This window comes from Rhamphochromis sp. 'chilingali', assembly GCF_963969265.1.
Source record: "Rhamphochromis sp. 'chilingali' genome assembly, chromosome: 2".
In the NCBI taxonomy this organism is placed as follows: domain Eukaryota; kingdom Metazoa; phylum Chordata; class Actinopteri; order Cichliformes; family Cichlidae; genus Rhamphochromis; species Rhamphochromis sp. 'chilingali'.
In genome coordinates this window covers 20327823-20345054 of record NC_137930.1, presented here as the reverse complement: position 1 = coordinate 20345054, position 17232 = coordinate 20327823, and the positions used below count along the sequence as shown (strand labels likewise).

General features: G+C 39.2%; 3 protein-coding genes across 4 annotated transcripts in view; 1 reads left to right on the top strand and 2 right to left on the bottom strand.

Annotated features, from left to right (window-relative positions):
* The window catches only part of dym (dymeclin), a 64756-nt gene extending 61343 nt beyond the window's left edge, over positions 1 to 3413 (bottom strand). The window contains exon 1 of one of the 2 annotated variants that reach the window (XM_080907096.1): positions 3377 to 3413. The gene's annotated coding sequence lies outside the window, so the exon portion shown is untranslated. Of the gene's footprint in view, positions 1 to 56; positions 663 to 3376 lie in introns of those variants that run through there. The other variant, XM_080907094.1, reaches the window with a different exon arrangement.
* Positions 2832 to 7347, top strand: rad1 (RAD1 homolog (S. pombe)). The gene is made up of 7 exons (XM_080907159.1): positions 2832 to 3010; positions 3385 to 3622; positions 3736 to 3844; positions 3936 to 4093; positions 4311 to 4411; positions 5369 to 5467; positions 6718 to 7347. The coding sequence occupies exons 2-7, from the start codon at positions 3428 to 3430 to the stop codon at positions 6893 to 6895; spliced, it is 840 nt and encodes a 279-aa protein (XP_080763285.1). The 5' UTR covers positions 2832 to 3010; positions 3385 to 3427; the 3' UTR covers positions 6896 to 7347.
* Positions 7348 to 7495: 148 nt separating this feature from the next.
* bxdc2 (brix domain containing 2) lies at positions 7496 to 11705 on the bottom strand. The gene is made up of 10 exons (XM_080907150.1): positions 11524 to 11705; positions 10229 to 10340; positions 10092 to 10135; positions 9938 to 10008; positions 9798 to 9847; positions 9634 to 9707; positions 8614 to 8664; positions 8317 to 8418; positions 8086 to 8214; positions 7496 to 7992 (listed from the first exon to the last, which is right to left on the bottom strand). Exons 1-10 carry the CDS (start codon positions 11671 to 11673, stop codon positions 7747 to 7749), a joined length of 1029 nt encoding a protein of 342 aa, XP_080763276.1. The 5' UTR covers positions 11674 to 11705; the 3' UTR covers positions 7496 to 7746.
* Between the last annotated feature and the right edge of the window lie 5527 nt (positions 11706 to 17232).

Genomic DNA, 17232 nt, shown 5'->3' with positions numbered 1-17232 from the left:
GTGGAGCGTGTGAGCAGCTTCAAGTTCCTGGGAGTCCACATCTCCGAGGATCTCACCTGGACGACCAACTGCTCCAAGCTGGTCAAGAAGGCTCACCAGCGCCTCTTCTTCTTGAGGACTCTGAGGAAGAACCACCTGTCCTCAGACACCCTGGTGAACTTCTATCGCTGCACCATCGAGAGCATCCTGACCAACTGTATAACAGTCTGGTACGGGAACTGCTCTGCCTCGGACCGGAAGGCGTTGCAGAGGGTCGTGAAAACTGCCCAGCGCATCGCCGGAGCACCACTTCCTGCCATAAAAGACATCTACAGGAAGCGGTGTCTGAAAAGGGCTGGGAAAATCATCAAAGACCCCAGTCACCCATCACATGGACTCTTCACCCTCCTGCCCTCTGGGAGGCGCTACAGGAGCCTCCGGACTAAGACCACCAGGTACCGGAACAGCTTCTTCCCCACAGCTGTCAGACTCCTGAACTCTGCCTCCTGACATCTGACCCACGTTAAACTCATGGACTGAACATACACACACCCACAATGGACAACTGTACCCTCAAACACAATAATAACATGGACTGAACCACCACTCACAACCACTAGCACTTTATATAGCCTCTGTAGAAACTATCTACACCCTCACTTATCTTAACTGCACTACTGTATAGCTCTGTGTAAATAATCATTCTGTACATTCGATAATCTTTAATCCTACAACTGTTTACAACTTGCATAGTTCCCATTTCTGTATAGCTGTATATCCCAGATTCTGTAAAGTTATTTATTTCATATTCTGTATAGTTTTTCATATTTATATCCTGTTCATATCCTGTACATAGCTTGTACTCACTACAGCCTGTACATACTTATAGTTATAGAATATTCACAACATACTTCATACCGTGTACATTATAACATACCATAATAGACCCATTTCTGTAATATACTCACATATCTATATTATTGCTAATATATATTGTAATATATCTATATCACTAAAGCACTTCTGGATGGATGCAAACTGCATTTCGTTGCCCTGTACCTGTGCATGTGCAATGACAATAAAGTTGAATTCTATTCTAATTCTATTCTATTCTACTTTCGTGTCAAGTTGCTAACATTCTTTCATATTTATTTTAATTATTTCAAAGTTATATGAACAAAACAGCTTTCTTAACAACTCAAATATGAAGAGAACACATTATTCAAAATGAAGAAAAAGCAGCAGAAGCACTTAAGAGGTCTTGTTTATTTTATTCATTATTTATGCTTAAAGTTTAACTTACAAAATCTATGTCCTTCAATACAATAAACAGCTGTATCAATTAATGATTAACAGAAAATATATCAACAAGATGGATGACAAAAATAAAAACAAGCTCCAAATAACAATTGGAAGGTTATAAAATCCAATTAATTCTAAGGTGATTTATAAGTTAATTTATAGTTTCTCTAGAAGAATTAAATATTTACATTGTTTCTGAAGCATTGAATATATTTTGAGGCGTCAGTCTGTCTTCTTATCCGTTGCTATTGTAGATCCATTAGCAGTGGCCTCGCCGTTGCTTTCAGGCTGAAAAACATGAGTGAAATTTTTTTTTAAAACTTCAAATCAAATAACTATGAAACTTATACGTTAAAAATGACACAACACAGAGACCCTTTGAGTGGCTCCTATTAGTTTTACTATCATCTTTAGATATATTCGCTCTATATACCAGAGCTGGGAAATATTTCCATAATTATTTTTAAGTTTCTTAATGAAAACATCACAAAAATTTTCCATTTACTTACCTTGCAAGTCCCATTACTCTTTTCACTAACTTTTTGGTCATTAGCACTGGTCTCCTGCACTGCCTTTTTGCTCCAGAATATATTAATAATGGGTGAAATAAAAGGATAGAGATAAGGCTCCAGGAACCTCTTGTAGACCCACAAGAGTACAGGAATCACAATACAGGGAATGCACACCATAGCTGGTAAAAATGGAAAAACCTACAACAGAGAAAAAATATTGTGAGTTGTAAAAAAAAAAAATACATAGTAAGTTTATGGTTGGTTGTTGAGATATTGCTACAAGGTTCCTGTAGAATGATTTACTAACATTTCATGAATTTATTAACATTTATACAATAATTAAAAAACAAACAAACAAACAAACAAACAAAAACGACAAAAACAAAAACAAAAACCCCACATCAAACAATCCAACATGCACTTTAAAACACGAAAATAAAGCAAAATACATATTGGTTGAAATGACAGAAATGTGTACATAATTTGAAAAGTAACAGAATCTTGCTTTATAAATAGGTTACACAAATTTAAAAAAGAAATTTATGGCATATTTACAACAATTACTGCCTACGTTAATTTTAAACTCTTCTGGTCTATATACGTTAAAAATGACTGTACTGAGACGTTTATTATTTTGTTTGTTTTATTTATTCTGGCAGCTTGGGTCTTCCACACCGAGCGACCTGTCAGCCATACTGACGTTTTCAAAGCTAACCTGAGCTACCTTAGTTAACGGTGGAAGGAAGCTTTCTTTCACACGACTACACAAATTACTCTGTTCGTGATTTCTGTTGTTGTGTGCTGTAAATTGTTTTTCGATCATTTTTTAACTTGACACAGTTGACACACTATTGGTTTCATGCTCTCTAAGCTCAAATAAAACAGTGAGCTAAAGCTAGCGTCATATCACACCCGGTAGCTTGTTATGAAAAACTGTCACCAAAGTTCAGACAGGAAAATAAAAAGATTTGAACTGTTACACGAGGAAAAAAGAATAAAGACTCTCACCTCTCCCAATCACAAAATGATGTTGTCACGCACTACCGAGGCAGAGTATGTTTTATGGCGAAATATCTGGAATGTTGCTGACGTAAGACGTACTTTAATCCAACTTCCGTAGAAGAAGAGCGACAGGCGGAAGTTGTTCATCACCGGGCGCCTTTCTTCAAAAACAATCACAAGAACTGCTGCGTAACAGCTTTATAAGAGACACGAAGGTAGTTACAGTTTTTCTGGGGAGAATATTTTAAATACATTAATGTATAGGAGAATCTAGATAGTACAAATGTAAATTATATTACCGTTAATTCGTGTTTTACGTCGTTTTAAACTCCAAGCGAGCCACAGTAAAAAAAAAAAAAAAAAGCTTACAAGCTTAGTACTTCAGTAAAAGCAAAGTGACAGTTCGGTGTGTGTGTGTGTGTGTGTGTGTGTGTGTGTGTGTGTGTTGTAGAATCGACACAAATCACTTTGGCGCATTTACATTCTGTCCGATTTAGAATATAAAAGATACGCCTTTCAACAAAGTTTTACCTTCATGCGCATGTGATGTATGATTGGAGCGGCTAATTCGATGTGTTTACCTTTACAGGGACCTCACAGCGGGTATCTGTGCGCCTTTTTTCAGCGCTAAAATGCCTCTCTCCACTCAGTCGCAAGGCGATGACGAACAGTACGTTTTAGTGGCGAATTTGGACAATGCTCGCAATCTCTCCAACATCCTGAAAGCAATCACCTTCAAAGATCACGCCATCTTCACAGCTACAACCAACGGCCTTAAGGTCACAGTGGAGGACTCGAAATGTCTGCAGGCCAATGCCTTCATCCAGGTGTGTTTCTCTTGTATTTTGTCAGTGAACATACTTAAATGAGCAGGTATGTTTACTTTGTGTTTAATCCTATAATACTGATACCTTAGTGAAGTTGTACTCATGTCTCCCAGGCTGAGATCTTCCAAGAGTTCACCATAAGAGAAGATCTGGTGGCTTTTCAGATCAACCTCACTGTTCTCCTTGATTGCCTCAATATATTTGGTGGAACCACAACACCAGGTAAAATTCATAAAAATAAACGAATTAAAAAAAAAACCCCACCTGAGATGGGACTCAACATGCTTTTTATCTGTTTCTTGTGATGCTGCAGGTGTATCAACAGCCTTGCGGATGTGCTACAGGGGGTATGGGTACCCTCTGACGTTGTTCCTGGAGGAAGGTGGTGTAGTGACCGTGTGCAAGATTAACACGCAAGAACCAGAAGAACCGATTGACTTTGAGTTCTGCAGCACTAATGTCACGAACAAGGTTAATTTCACTTTTTCTGTTATTAAAACTGGAATATTAAATATACAAAAAAATCAGATGGGAAACAATAAACCAATGCAAACGAATCAGTTCAGAAATTACAGTTTCTCTGGTTTCCTTACTTTACAAATCCAACGGGCATAACACTATTTGCAGGTGTTAGAAAAACAGGAAACACAACTCAGTAACAACTGATGTATCCCTGGCTCTTTTGTAGGTGATCTTGCAGTCAGAGAGTTTGAAGGAAGCCTTCTCTGAACTGGACATGACTAGTGAAGTGCTACAGATTACCATGTCCCCCAGCCAACCATACTTCAGGTGTGCTGTCCTTACTGTACTTTTTCTACAGTGTCGTGCTGGTTTATGATTACGTTGCTGACCTTAAAAAAAAATCACTGTGTTTAAAATGACTGTAAAGTCCTTTACACACCAAGAGCATGGGGGGGGGGGGGGGGGGGGGACAGATGAAATTCAGAATTTAGTACACAACATATGTAAACACTGAAATGGTAGAAACAGAGACTCTAGGTTCAGAGCAACAGGGAGAATTTTGCGGTTTCATTCAGAAGTTGAAGCTGAATCACGACCGCTTATGTATGTACATCTTTCCAGATGTCATTAGGGTAGTTTGAATTCTTGTGGGCAGAGTTAGGATCACATCTGAGGGGGCAGAGAAGTCATTTTGTAGAACTGATTGTGTTTCTGTATTGAAATTGTGTTGTTTACTTTTGCTGCATCACCAGTTTTCAGTACCGGTGTGTGTTTTAAGCTACAAGTAGACTTTTGCTACCAAATGCGGTGGTTTGATTGGCAGATCTCTTTATTCTCGTTCTGAAAATTGAAAAATATCGGAGTCCGAAAAACATTTTCAACGCACAAAATCTTCAAATTAATTCTTTTTATAAGTCTGGTGTGTAAAGCTCTTAAAAGAAAAATCACTGACGATATCCACTGGGAAAAGTATTTGGGATTAGACATAATCCACTTCTGGGAAACTAAGTCTTCTTAACGGTAAAGTTGAGGCATGTTTTATGCTGGATTGTATCGATCTGATTGAAGCTAACACTAAATATAATGTATAGCTAAGCTAAAGGTAGGCACAGTGACTTTCTTCAAGGATTTGTTGTAACAAAATAGATCTTTTTCCTGTCATTCATTATCAGTGTGCTGAGGTAGTTTGCAGTCTAACTTTGCCCCCTCTGCATTATTTTTGAAAGTGCTGCTCTTTTTACCTTTCATTTATATTATTATTATTTGATTTGTTGATTTTCTAAGGTTGTCAACGTTTGGGAATGCTGGAAATGCTCATTATGATTACTCCAAAGACTCGGACATGATGGAGCTGTTTAAGTGCACCGAGACACAAACAAACAGGTTAGCACACAAACACATGCGCAGATTATTTAGACTGTAGAGAACACAAACTAGCCATAGGTGGACTGGGAGGACAGGAAGCACCAACACAGCGACTAAAACCAAATGTCATACACAGTAGAGAATGACATAGCAGAAAATGTGTGATCTTTATCTCGCTGTAAAGTCAGTCACGACTGTCTGTGACTGACTTTACTCTCATTTTCAGTCTTGACCCTTTTACATGCCTGTTCACGCATGGTTGCCAGGCAGGTAACTCTGATCATAATGTGAAAAAGTTGAAGATGTTGACATGAATAAATCCAAATATTAAAAAGTTATAACCAAATATACACATCTTTCCTTTGAGAGTCATAAAATTAGTATATCTGTTCAGTCACTGTGTCAAATATACCCTTGGACAACAAAGTTGATCAGATTCTCCAGCATCAGTCGGGTAATGCCAACAAACTAGACTGTAAATGATGACCTCCAGCAATGGTAGAAGTCATTTTTAATGAAACATAAGAAATGCTGGAATATATTTGTATTAAACTGTTGTTTAGCATTTTATTTTCTTTAAATCTAGTTTGTTTTATTTGATTGTAATTCTGAGCATTTTGTGGCTTATGTTTTGGGAAAATAATAATAACCAAAGGGCAGTGATAATATTTTTTATTATTAACAAACTAAGCTTTGAAAATATTGACACTCACTTGTGTGCACACACTAATAACTAGTGCCAGTGTCCTTAACCTAAGTATGAACTCGGATAGGTATACACTCACCTTGTAGGCGCTCTAGAAATTCCTGGAATTGGAAATACTTCACTCAAGTAGACTCCCATGGTTTGACCTTGTGTTGTATACTTGTGTGCAAACTGTAATTGCCAGCATGGCTCCTAACCAGAGGTCTGGCCACAGGACGTTGCAGCACCTGCATGCAGGTGTTTAGGATTATAATCATTTCCCCGGTGACTCTTCGTCCCCTTTACATCTCCTTAAAAGCAGACTTGTTATAACTTATGTAATAGAGCTTGTTAACTGGATACATTTGACTTGTAACTGAATAAAAAGCACAGAAAAATAATGACATTTACAACTGCAACTGGATATGCTGACACTAATGAGTCAGCACTCCTGGATCCAGTGTTAAGTGTTTTCTTGGTCTTTCTATCGTATCATGTTAAAAATCTCTGCAAGAGAAATAGTTTAGGCATAGTTTCAGCGTATCCCCGTGTAATGCTTTGTTTGTATTCTGTCTGCAAACAGATACAAGATGTCCCTCCTGAAGCCGTCCACCAAAGCCTTGGCTTTGTCCTGTAAAGTCTCCGTCAGGACAGACAACCGGGGCTTCCTCTCTCTGCAGTACCTGGTCAGGAACGACGACGGACAGATCTGCTTCGTAGAATATTACTGCTGTCCCGATGAGGAGGTGGAAGAGAACTGAGAACACCAGATTCAAATCTGACTTGTAATAAGCACCTTAACTACACACCGGAGTCCAGTTTGCCAGAGGAGGCAGGTATGGAGAAAATGCCGGACTTGTAATGGGCACAGTGGAGTAAACAGAAAATGAACTGATTCATCATTTGCCAGATTTGAGAGATGTTCTTATGCTCTCTATGATTACGCCACACGTCATAATCGTAGCTCGATGTGCTGCAGGAGTATACAGAGGCATGTTCGATGTGTGTTCAAGTACTCTATTGATTACTATGGTGACTCAGCTGTTTTCAGTCATAAGTCTCACAATTTGTGAATGTTACTCCTGAATTTGAGTCTACTTGTTAAATGCAGCTCTCTTTATATTTGCATATCAGAGCTCATCTTTTGACATATGCTTCCAGATAGCTGACAGCCTGTAAAACAGGACACATTAGACCCAGCTCACTGATCTAAAACAACTAGACAGTGATCTAAAACAACACCTGTTCTACCTATTTTGAATAGGTGTGATTTCTCTTAAGCTGTGGACACACTTCCTCCAAGTCTATGCTGACACTATTCCAAAAGCCTTTTATGGAGTATACATCACAGGATACAGAGATCAAGTTGGTATTTTATTTCTATGACATAGAAAAGAGTTTTTACTCCAACTCAATAAACATTACATCAAGAAAAACTTGTTTATTAGAAAAAGAAGAAAGGAGTTCATAAACTGGGGCAACAAAACATGATGCATATTTTCCCAAGGACTGTTTCTAATACTGTACTTGAGTCCTGACTGTGTGGTGACATTCCCATATTTTTACTGAATAATGGCAGCAGCATTCACTCAGCTTATTGCAGTCCATCCAGTTACCTGCGTGCCATCTGCATCCTTTGTCTTTTGAAAGCTTTTTGTTTTTTCTTCACCACTTTCGTCTCAGGCGCTTCCATCTGAATGTCAGCGGGCTTTTCCTCAGCCGGTGTCAGGAAGACATCCGCTGTAACGTCACTTTCCAGGTCCTCCTTCGCAGACGTCTTCTTTCCTTTCTGCATCTCCTTTACCATCTGCTTCTCTCGCACTTTGGCTGCCGCTGCCAGTCGCATCTCTCTCCGGTGCTGCAGGAGCATACAGAGAGATGTTCGATGTAAGAACATTAGTATATCAGGAACATTAATTGTAACTTCAGCTATCGTGCAATGGATTTTTACCATGTTAGGAGAACGGAAGTCTGGGTTTTCATAGAGCGTAGGCCCCCCAAAGCTCCCCTGAAAGATCTTCATGAGGTTAAGAACAAAGCGAGGCCCAATCTCCACTAGAGAGCCATCTTCCTCAATGATCTGAACACAGCCAGAGGAAAATAAGAAATATTTCATTCGGAATCTGCTCAAGCCAGGGATAAAATATCAAATGAAATTTAGAAAAGTATGGCAGAAGAGTACCTGGTAGTTTCGAAACCAAATCCTGTTGTCTGCAATGGTGAAGGTGAAAACATGGTCCACAAAAGGCTGACTCTTAGGATGGTAGCGTGGGGTGGAAAAGGTCTACAACAGAAAAAATGAATGAGTTCAGTCAGAAAATACAATTTGTTCAACTCTTCAAGAAAAAATTAAAAAAAAAAAAAAAAAAAATCACATCTGCTCCGTTCTTACAGTAAAAACATGATATGTAATCGGACTTTAGACTGAAAGTGTCAAAAACTGCAATCAGTTTACATTCACGCTGTCCTGGAAACGCACCTGGATGAAGAGCTCTTTCAGTAAAGCATAGTGAGGCTCCTTATCGAATTTCTGTTGAAGAAAATAAAGAGTAAAAATAAAAACTTCAGCTCTTGCTCAGGCGTTTTTTCTTAAATTCAACTTAAACACAAAAAAACTTTCACTATTCAGATCACAGGCCGAGAATTTTATATCAGAGCGAAGACATTGTGCAGAGTTTTGTGACGCTATTTGTAGGGATGGGAATTGAGAACCAGTTTATGTAGAAAACCGATTCCCAGAAGTCCAATTCCTTGGAATTGTTATTCTGCCTTTCTATCGATCGCTCTTATTGGTTCCTGCACGGTTCACCTGTCTGAGGAGGAAAGTGGCGACGCAGTCTGGAGCGTGGATATGGACACTTACTTTTATTGCACAAAAGACTGAGATAAATGGTTAAGTGGAAAACTGGACAGAAAAAACTGCATTATGCTGCTAACACAACTTCGGCACTTGTGTGGTCTGCTTTGTATTCTCCAAGAGAAAGATCTTAGTGTTCTCATTAGGGACTTGTGTTAGTGTGTGGGGTTGTAGCCTCAGGTTTATATTGTTAAATAGTGTGTTTCAGCTAAGTTATAGAGTAACATGAAAGTAATGTAACGAGTACTGTAAGGAATTATTTTTCCAGGGAGTAATTAAGTAACGTGTTCTGTGTAATATGTCTAACATGTTCTGTGTAACCTGCTCAAACATTTAACCCACAGCATGCAATTAATTTGCATGAAGGTAATTTCTATATTGCTTCTTAGCAACTGTGGTGACTTTCAAAACGGACCCAATGACAATCGATAAGTAATCAAATCGATAAATGATATTGATCTTGGAATCGCTAAATTCTTACCAATTCCCATCCCTATTTCCTTGACTACACTAAACCATAAATATCTGATGTGGTGTTGATGAGACTCATAGTGCAACAAATTCGGAATAAAGACATACTGATTATAAACTAACAGCAAGTCTAATTTATTACTCCCGGCTTTATGACCCAGTTCTACTCACAGGATCAAACGAGAGCAGCGGCCTGGATCCTTTGAGGCAGTTTCCTGTCAGTTTGAGTTCGGCCAGTGTGTGAACTGTCAAAGAGGAGGGGCAATGCAATTATTTTTCCCAACGTATAACAAATGATTGCTGCATTTGAGGGCTTTGGTGGCGAAATAACTTACTGTTCTGGACTAGGAACTTTGCAGAAGGGCCATGGGGGCTGTTTGAAATCCTACAGGACAAGAACATGATTGAACTTAGTTCAGATTGGCTCTCCTATGAGTCTGATGTACACGAGATGTAATACCAATGAAATTCTCACCACATGTAGAGGTCCTGCTTCTTCTTGGCCTCAAAATAGAGGCACTTGTTGCAGTTTTTGATCTCACAAACCTGCCAAACAAATGACTTTATTCTCCTGGATGCTTTACATATGTTATGTAAGAGTAAACTAAGATGTTAAACAGCAAACTTACCTCGTTTATGACAAACAGCTTATCCTTTCTGTCCATTTTTGTGTCTAAGCACAAGATTTGTGGGTTAGTAAGGTAAGACAGATAACACAGGTGTTTGTGTGAAGCAATGCTGTAGGTCAGTGCTACATGACACTAACCTGCCTTTGCATGAGGCATCATGGTCCTCAGGTCCTGCATCAGGTGTCTGGTTCTGAAGTTGATCCCTCTGGAGGAGAAAATCAGAACTCTTTCCTTGTTGGTCCATTTGCCCTGTTAAAAACAGTTTAGCTCAGAACATTGAACTAAAACAAATACCAGTTTGCAATTTCAGTCTTAAAATGCAACAAAAGCAAAGAAACAGCGTTCTTCTACTACGGTTCAGAACAGATATGGGTCTGTCCGGGAGTTTTTCCCTGTCTGCGGAAGGCTGTTGGTCCATTGTTTACCTCAGCTGTCAATTCTAGGTAAGAGGGATCCACATTTATTCAATCTGGAAGAGACCGTCAAACTTTGTGGAAGTAGTACAGGTCAGTGACCTTTGACCTCCATACTGAGGTGAGTTATTGAGGATATGCTGAACCTTTCTGTTGGTAAAAGCTGCTGTTTTGATGCTTTGTGAATAAACCCTCCGATGTAAGCAAACTGCTTATTACAGCAAAACCTTTTTGGGACACTGAGTCTACTTTATAGCCAAGTGCTGTTGTTGTTTAGCCAGTGACTATGAGTAACAGCAACAACATCAGGAACAAATTAGCATGTTGTTTCCATGTACAAAAGCACTGGCTTGAGGTGAGGATAACGAGGATGACGTTTTCTTAAAATGCTGGTGAGCTTCTCTCTTTTCCTTTGCATTTTTGTTTCTTTGATGAAGGGGACCCCTTCTCCACAACCATAAAACACAAGCATAATCCTTCAAGTCTTGAGTCTGAAGACGAAGGCACGAATTTAAATTAGCCTCATAGTTCGAGTTCTACGAGTTCTCTTCCTTTGGTGTTTTACACATGTAGCCAAGCTTCAGCCTCACATGTAAAATGCGAGTAGGTGGAAATGTCCTTCCCGGCCACTGTATTTAAATAAGCTGGGGGAACATGGCCGCCGCCAAAAAAAAATCACGAGCCATTTATGTATTTTTAATGGGTTAACGATGCGTTTATTAAAACGCATCAATTTGTTGAAAGGAACGTAATAACACACTATCATATTTTTGAGCACAACATTCTTTCTTTTTACTATTAATTAGCCTTAAATACCGACTGTACGTTTAAGAAGGCAGTTTGGTTCATATCTGTGTCGATATCAGATTGGGAATGTTAGGATATAACGAATTCCTCTATCTGATGCTACACACTGAGTAGGTTATAGATAAGTAAGTAAAGTAGCGCGTAGTTGGTAAACTGAAGTTGGCGCACCAGCTAAAATAGTTCAGTGGACAATAACACGCTATAACTCTGACCTGAGAGATCGGTGCTGGCACCGTGATCTCATGTTCCTTCTCTCTTCCCACTTCCTCTAGGCCTTTGCCTTCATCTGGTACCAGTTTTCCTTTTTTCGGCTTGAAATCAACGGAATCCTGGCCGGCACGTTTTCTCTTGAACGGCGACATGTTTGCACGCACACGCAAGTCTCCTAAAACTTATCCGAAGAAAAAAATATAACATAAAACAAAAGTTAGACTGACCTCTAGTGTCCTGGAGATGGTACCCCAACGTCTTTTTTGGATGGAGGCTCTAGAAGAAAGAAAGAAAGATCCCCTTTTTCAACCCTGGCATTGGAAAAAAATTATTCATTTATTCGTTCATTTATGTAACTCCTGCCTGCCATAGAGACAGGAGTGGCATGATGCCAATTCCTGCCTCCACCTGCCTGCCTAACCCAATCTATGGCTGTGTCCCAATTCAGGGTCTGCACGCTTGAAGTACGCATACTACGTACGGTAAGTACTAGAAGTACGAGAAGTGCGGAAGTGAGAGGCTTGTGAAATGGGACGGTCGCGCTGTACAGGTTGCCTAGCAACCATGATACTAACCGCGAGACACGTTACATACAGCATTGTTTGACAGAAATGAAGGAGAAAAATGTTTTGTTGGTCATTCATTTTTGTCATGACATCACTTTGATTAGTTGAGTATCTGAGGCTGAGACCACAGGACTGTAAAACATGATTGTTGGGCGTCATTTCTGTGCTGAACAGTCATGTAAGATTAGTTAGTAAATAACAATTAGTTAATGTTGTTCATGAGACTAAAATCATCTCACTGTGGTAATGTAAATATAATATGGCCTATATAATAGTATTGTCAGATTATTATGATACACACACACACACACACACACACACACACACACACACACACACACACATATATATGCCAAAGCGCTCCCAGGCGGAGGATAGTCCTCCCCCAACTGCTATCAGGGCAGGAGACGTTCACACCTGTGCGTCCAAACGGCAAATGAATCGCGCATGAGCGAAGTCGCTGCTCCCGCACTGACTGTAACGCAGTCAATTCTTCTTTTACTGTTATGCTGTTTTGTGGATCACAAGGTTTAAAACTACTTATAAACACACACTCTCACACACAAAGTAACTCCACCAGAGTGCCAATTTCGGGTCACTTTTGCCGGTCCAGGCCCGGATAAAGGAGCAGGGTTGGAATTGTGACATTAAAAAACAATAATTGCTAAAAGAAATTTAATTTGTAGTTCCAAATAAATTCTAACTGCATTTAGGACGTTTTTACTCACTTTATGTCTCTTCCACGATGTTATTTCTCTCTCCAACAACGTAGGTTACAATTACATTAGCATGATCAATTATGCAAATTAGGTGATGGCGTCATTTGGCGACTTCTAGCGACTTTTAGGACAACCAATAGTGATTTTCCTTACTGAGGAGTTGGCAACACTGGCGTGCAGACCTTGAATTTGGACACAGCCTATTTGTTAAGTAGCTCCAGGATGAACCCTGGGTTCCCTGTACTAAAAAGGTCAATCAGTTACCGGGTTACATCGCCATGGTAACTCATTCTGAACCTTAAGTGATCGTCTGCCAAAAAGTTCTTTCTGGTATTCGCCAAAAAAGTGATGACTCGTATTTTAATTGCTGTAATTGACTTGTTGGCCTATAACATGTGAAGCATGTGCCAAATGTTTCCCTTATGATCGCTATTAGGTCATCTTGAGCCACAAACAACATTCTTGCTACAAGGTAGAAAATGAAATTAGTTTTTGGTAAGGTTAATTTTATATGACCATTAAAGAGTCTTGTTGACATTCAAAATGTCTTTGAGGGGGCTGTATCAGAAATGGCAACAAATTAGCGTTATAGTTCTATAAAGATATTTCAGGTGCCCAAAAAGGACTTGATTGGTTATAATGTAGGTACAATAATAAGTCATGTTTTTAAATAGACTAGAATAGAAGAGAATAATCCTTTAATTGTCCCACAAGGGGAAATTTGGATGTAACAGCAGCAAGAAAGACACATATACAAACAAACAGTGCCCAAGACACAGAACAGAAACATACACAATTTTTACATATTTACATGAGAGGCAATGGTTACCAAAAACAGAGTACTGTACCGTTATTAAATTAAATAAAATTAAATAAAGATAAGAGGCAAACCCAGGTTATAGTGTGAATCGGTTGATAAAATAGTGCAAGTTACAGCACTGATGTAAACATCTGTGTTTGTTGGGAACGTTTTGATTGTACAGTCTGACAGCTGCAGGGAGGAAGGACCTGCGGAAACGCTCCTTCATGCATCTAGGATGCAGCAGTCTGTCTCTGACGGAGCTCTGCAGTTCAGCAACATTTACATGCATGGGGTGGGAGACTCTGTTCATCAGAGATGTTATTTTGGCCAGAGTCCTTCTGTCTGTTTAAGATAAGATAAGATAAGATAAGATAAGATAAGATAAGATAAGACTTTATTGATCCCACAACGGGGAAATTTTTGCATCACCTCAGCTCAGGTACAGATATCAGAAGGAAATACAAAAATACAAATAAGTACAATCAATGAAAAAAAGTAAGATAATGCACTATATACAGTGGTAGCATACACAGTATGTGATTATGGATATAATTGGAAATATGGAAGACATAAACTATATAGCTTGATATAGCTATTGTACCACTACTATTCCTATTTATAGACATGTACACACACACATGTACACACTAAATATACATATGTATACATATACAGACATATATACCTGCACATGTCCGTACACATGGAAGGTCCATTATGCATTACCAATACAAGCAAACATCTTACATGTAAAAAACACTTTCTGGCACAACGCCAGATTAGAGATGAACAGGTATGAACTCTCCACCGACTGAACTCTTGATCAATGTCACAATTCCTAAATGATAAAGTTGTGATACTGATAAATTTGTTAACTCGCACAATTGGCATTTTTCCCAGCTTTTCTTCCTGCCTTGAAGTCAGCTACACTTTACCAATATGTAGCTCTTTTCCCGTCTTACTGTCCAAAACACTGAAAGCACTCACAAATTCATACAGCAATACACTTTATTTACTGTTATATTGTTTTTATGTTCCCATTTCCTGTGTTGTAAAGCACTTTGTGATTTTTATCTGTGAAAAGCGCTATATAAATAAATTTTATTTACTTACTAGCACTTTTAACACAAAACAGTACAGTTTTTTTTCTCTCATGTCGCCGATTTAGTAGCTGTGTTATTTTGATTCTCTGTTAATGTAATAATCAGTGTGATTGCCAAATCACCCCTTGCATGTGAACGTGCTCACACCTACAGTGGGGAAATGTGATCCCCTGCTGAAATTGTAAGTTTGCTCATTGCCAAAGAAATGAAGATTCTCTCATTTTTCTCATGTTTTGCTAGTTTCATTTTTAAATGAAAGAGGGATAATATCAATTTATAATCCAGAAAAAAGCATCTCTCCACCACCATGGGCAAAACCAAAGAGCTGCCAAAGGATGTAAGGGACAGATTGGAGGCCTGCACAAGGCTTGACTGAGCTCTAAACCATCAGCAAGAAGCTTAGAGAGAAAGGGAAAATTGTTGCAAATATTTGGAAATGGAAGAAATATAAAATAATCATTGGTCACCCTCGGTCTAGTACTCCATGAAAGATCTTCCCTCATAGGATGAAGATAATCATGAGGAAAGTAGTAGATCAGTCTAAAACTATACAGGAGGCTCTGAAGGCAGTTGGGACCACCATCACTAAGAAGACCTTTGATAACACACTATGCTGCAGTGCATTGACGTCTTGCAGCACCACCAAGGTCCCCGTGCTCGATAAGGCAAATGTTAAAGCCCATCTAGTTGCCAGTGAACATCTAAATGAAGCAGAGAAGACTTGGGAGAAAGTACTGTGGTCAAAAGAAACTAAAAATCATGCATGGCATCAACCCAACCCGAACACTATTCCCACAGTCAAGCATGGAGGTGAAAACGTCATGCTTTCGGACTCCTTTTCTGCTAAGTACAAGACAGCTTCACCACACCAAAGGTCCAATTTTCCTATTGAACATCTGTGGAAGGAGCTGAAGCTTCCAGTTGCCAAGTGGCAGCCAAGAAACCACAAGGATTTAGAGAGAAGGGCCAAAATCCCTCCTGATCTGGTTGCCAACCTGGTGACCAACTATAAGAAACGTCTTACCGCTTTACTAGCCAAAAAGTGTTTCTTCCTCACCAAATACTGTAAAAGTACAGGTACATACCTTTTATGTAATGTGTGTGTGTGTGTGTGTGTGTTTTATATTTTCTGGTTTTATCTTTTGTGTCTCTCCATTAAAACTACCGTGAAGATTAGAGACTGTTTCTTTAGAGACATTTCTTTGTAAACGAGCAAACTAATTCTGCAAGGGATTGAATAATCATTTCCCCCAGAACTTGCTCAGTTGACCAAGTGAGTTGGTAACCAGCTATGTGTGACCGCTTATCCTGATCACCAATGTTAGGGTACAGGATGCTGATAACGGCTGGTTATTTTTGAAATACAGTATGACAAGACGCTTATGTTGCTGCCACGGTTTCCAGGCTGCCTGCACCACACAAAGTCCTCATCTTCATCTCTGCTGTCACACAACATATATCCTAACCCTTGCAGCCATGCACCCATAGGTCTTTTTTCTTTCCTTTTATTATTCCCTTATTAATGTCATCATGAGCCCTGATGTCTTTTCTTTTCTGGGCACTGATGATGACAATACCCAGTGGGATGTTTTCCTATATGAAGAAGAATAGCATTCAAGTCATTGTTACCACTTCCTAATCTGCTTATAATTACCTGCTCCTTCCTGTTGGTGGAAACAATACTGCAGACACGCAAAGGGTTGCGTGTGGAGAAACATACACAAAAGGCATTAATCAGAACAAAGTAGATTAGGAAAAAAAATAAAAAGACCTCTGCAATTATTACTGCATTGTCCCAAACAGAGATTTATGTAACCATGGACTAAATCCAAAACCCGCTGACACAAGCCGCTGTTTTACTTGTTTTTGAACATTATATATAGGTTTTATTTTTCATCTTTGACCTCCATAAACACGAGATGAAGGCAGATTTAAAATATGTAAGGTCCTCTTTAATTTTTTATTGTAACATGACTCAAGTTTAGTTCTAAGTAGGTTTTCATGTGCTCACAATGACTAAGGTGGAGCACGGTGGGTGAGTGAATGATTGATTATAAAAGAATAAAACACAGAGGTGTGGCAGTTTGGGTGTCTTGTAAATTACCTTTGTTTTCAGCGAGGTACATACTAAATTTAGGTCTTTAGTAGTTATTTCAACAAGCATCAAGCTTTCTTGTTAGCACTAGAGGGCGCCATGAGCTCGTGAAGACAGGGATGTGGAGGAACGAGTAGTGAAAGATTGACTGTGACAGTAAAACACATGTATTTCTCTCGTATTAGCTTCCCTTTATTGCCTCTTTGTAAAATCCAGGAGATAATTTAACCCTGGAGAACCCATGGGGTCAAATTTGACCCCATCGTTTCCCTAGTAAACCAATGGGGTCGGATCTGACCCCATTGGTTCCTCAGGGTTAAGAAGTACAAGTGTTAAAAGTACAAAGGTGGGTAGACATCGCCTCTCTTTTCTTTTACTCTCCAGGCATTTGTGTGTCACTGGTACACGCCATTAACACTGCTTTTT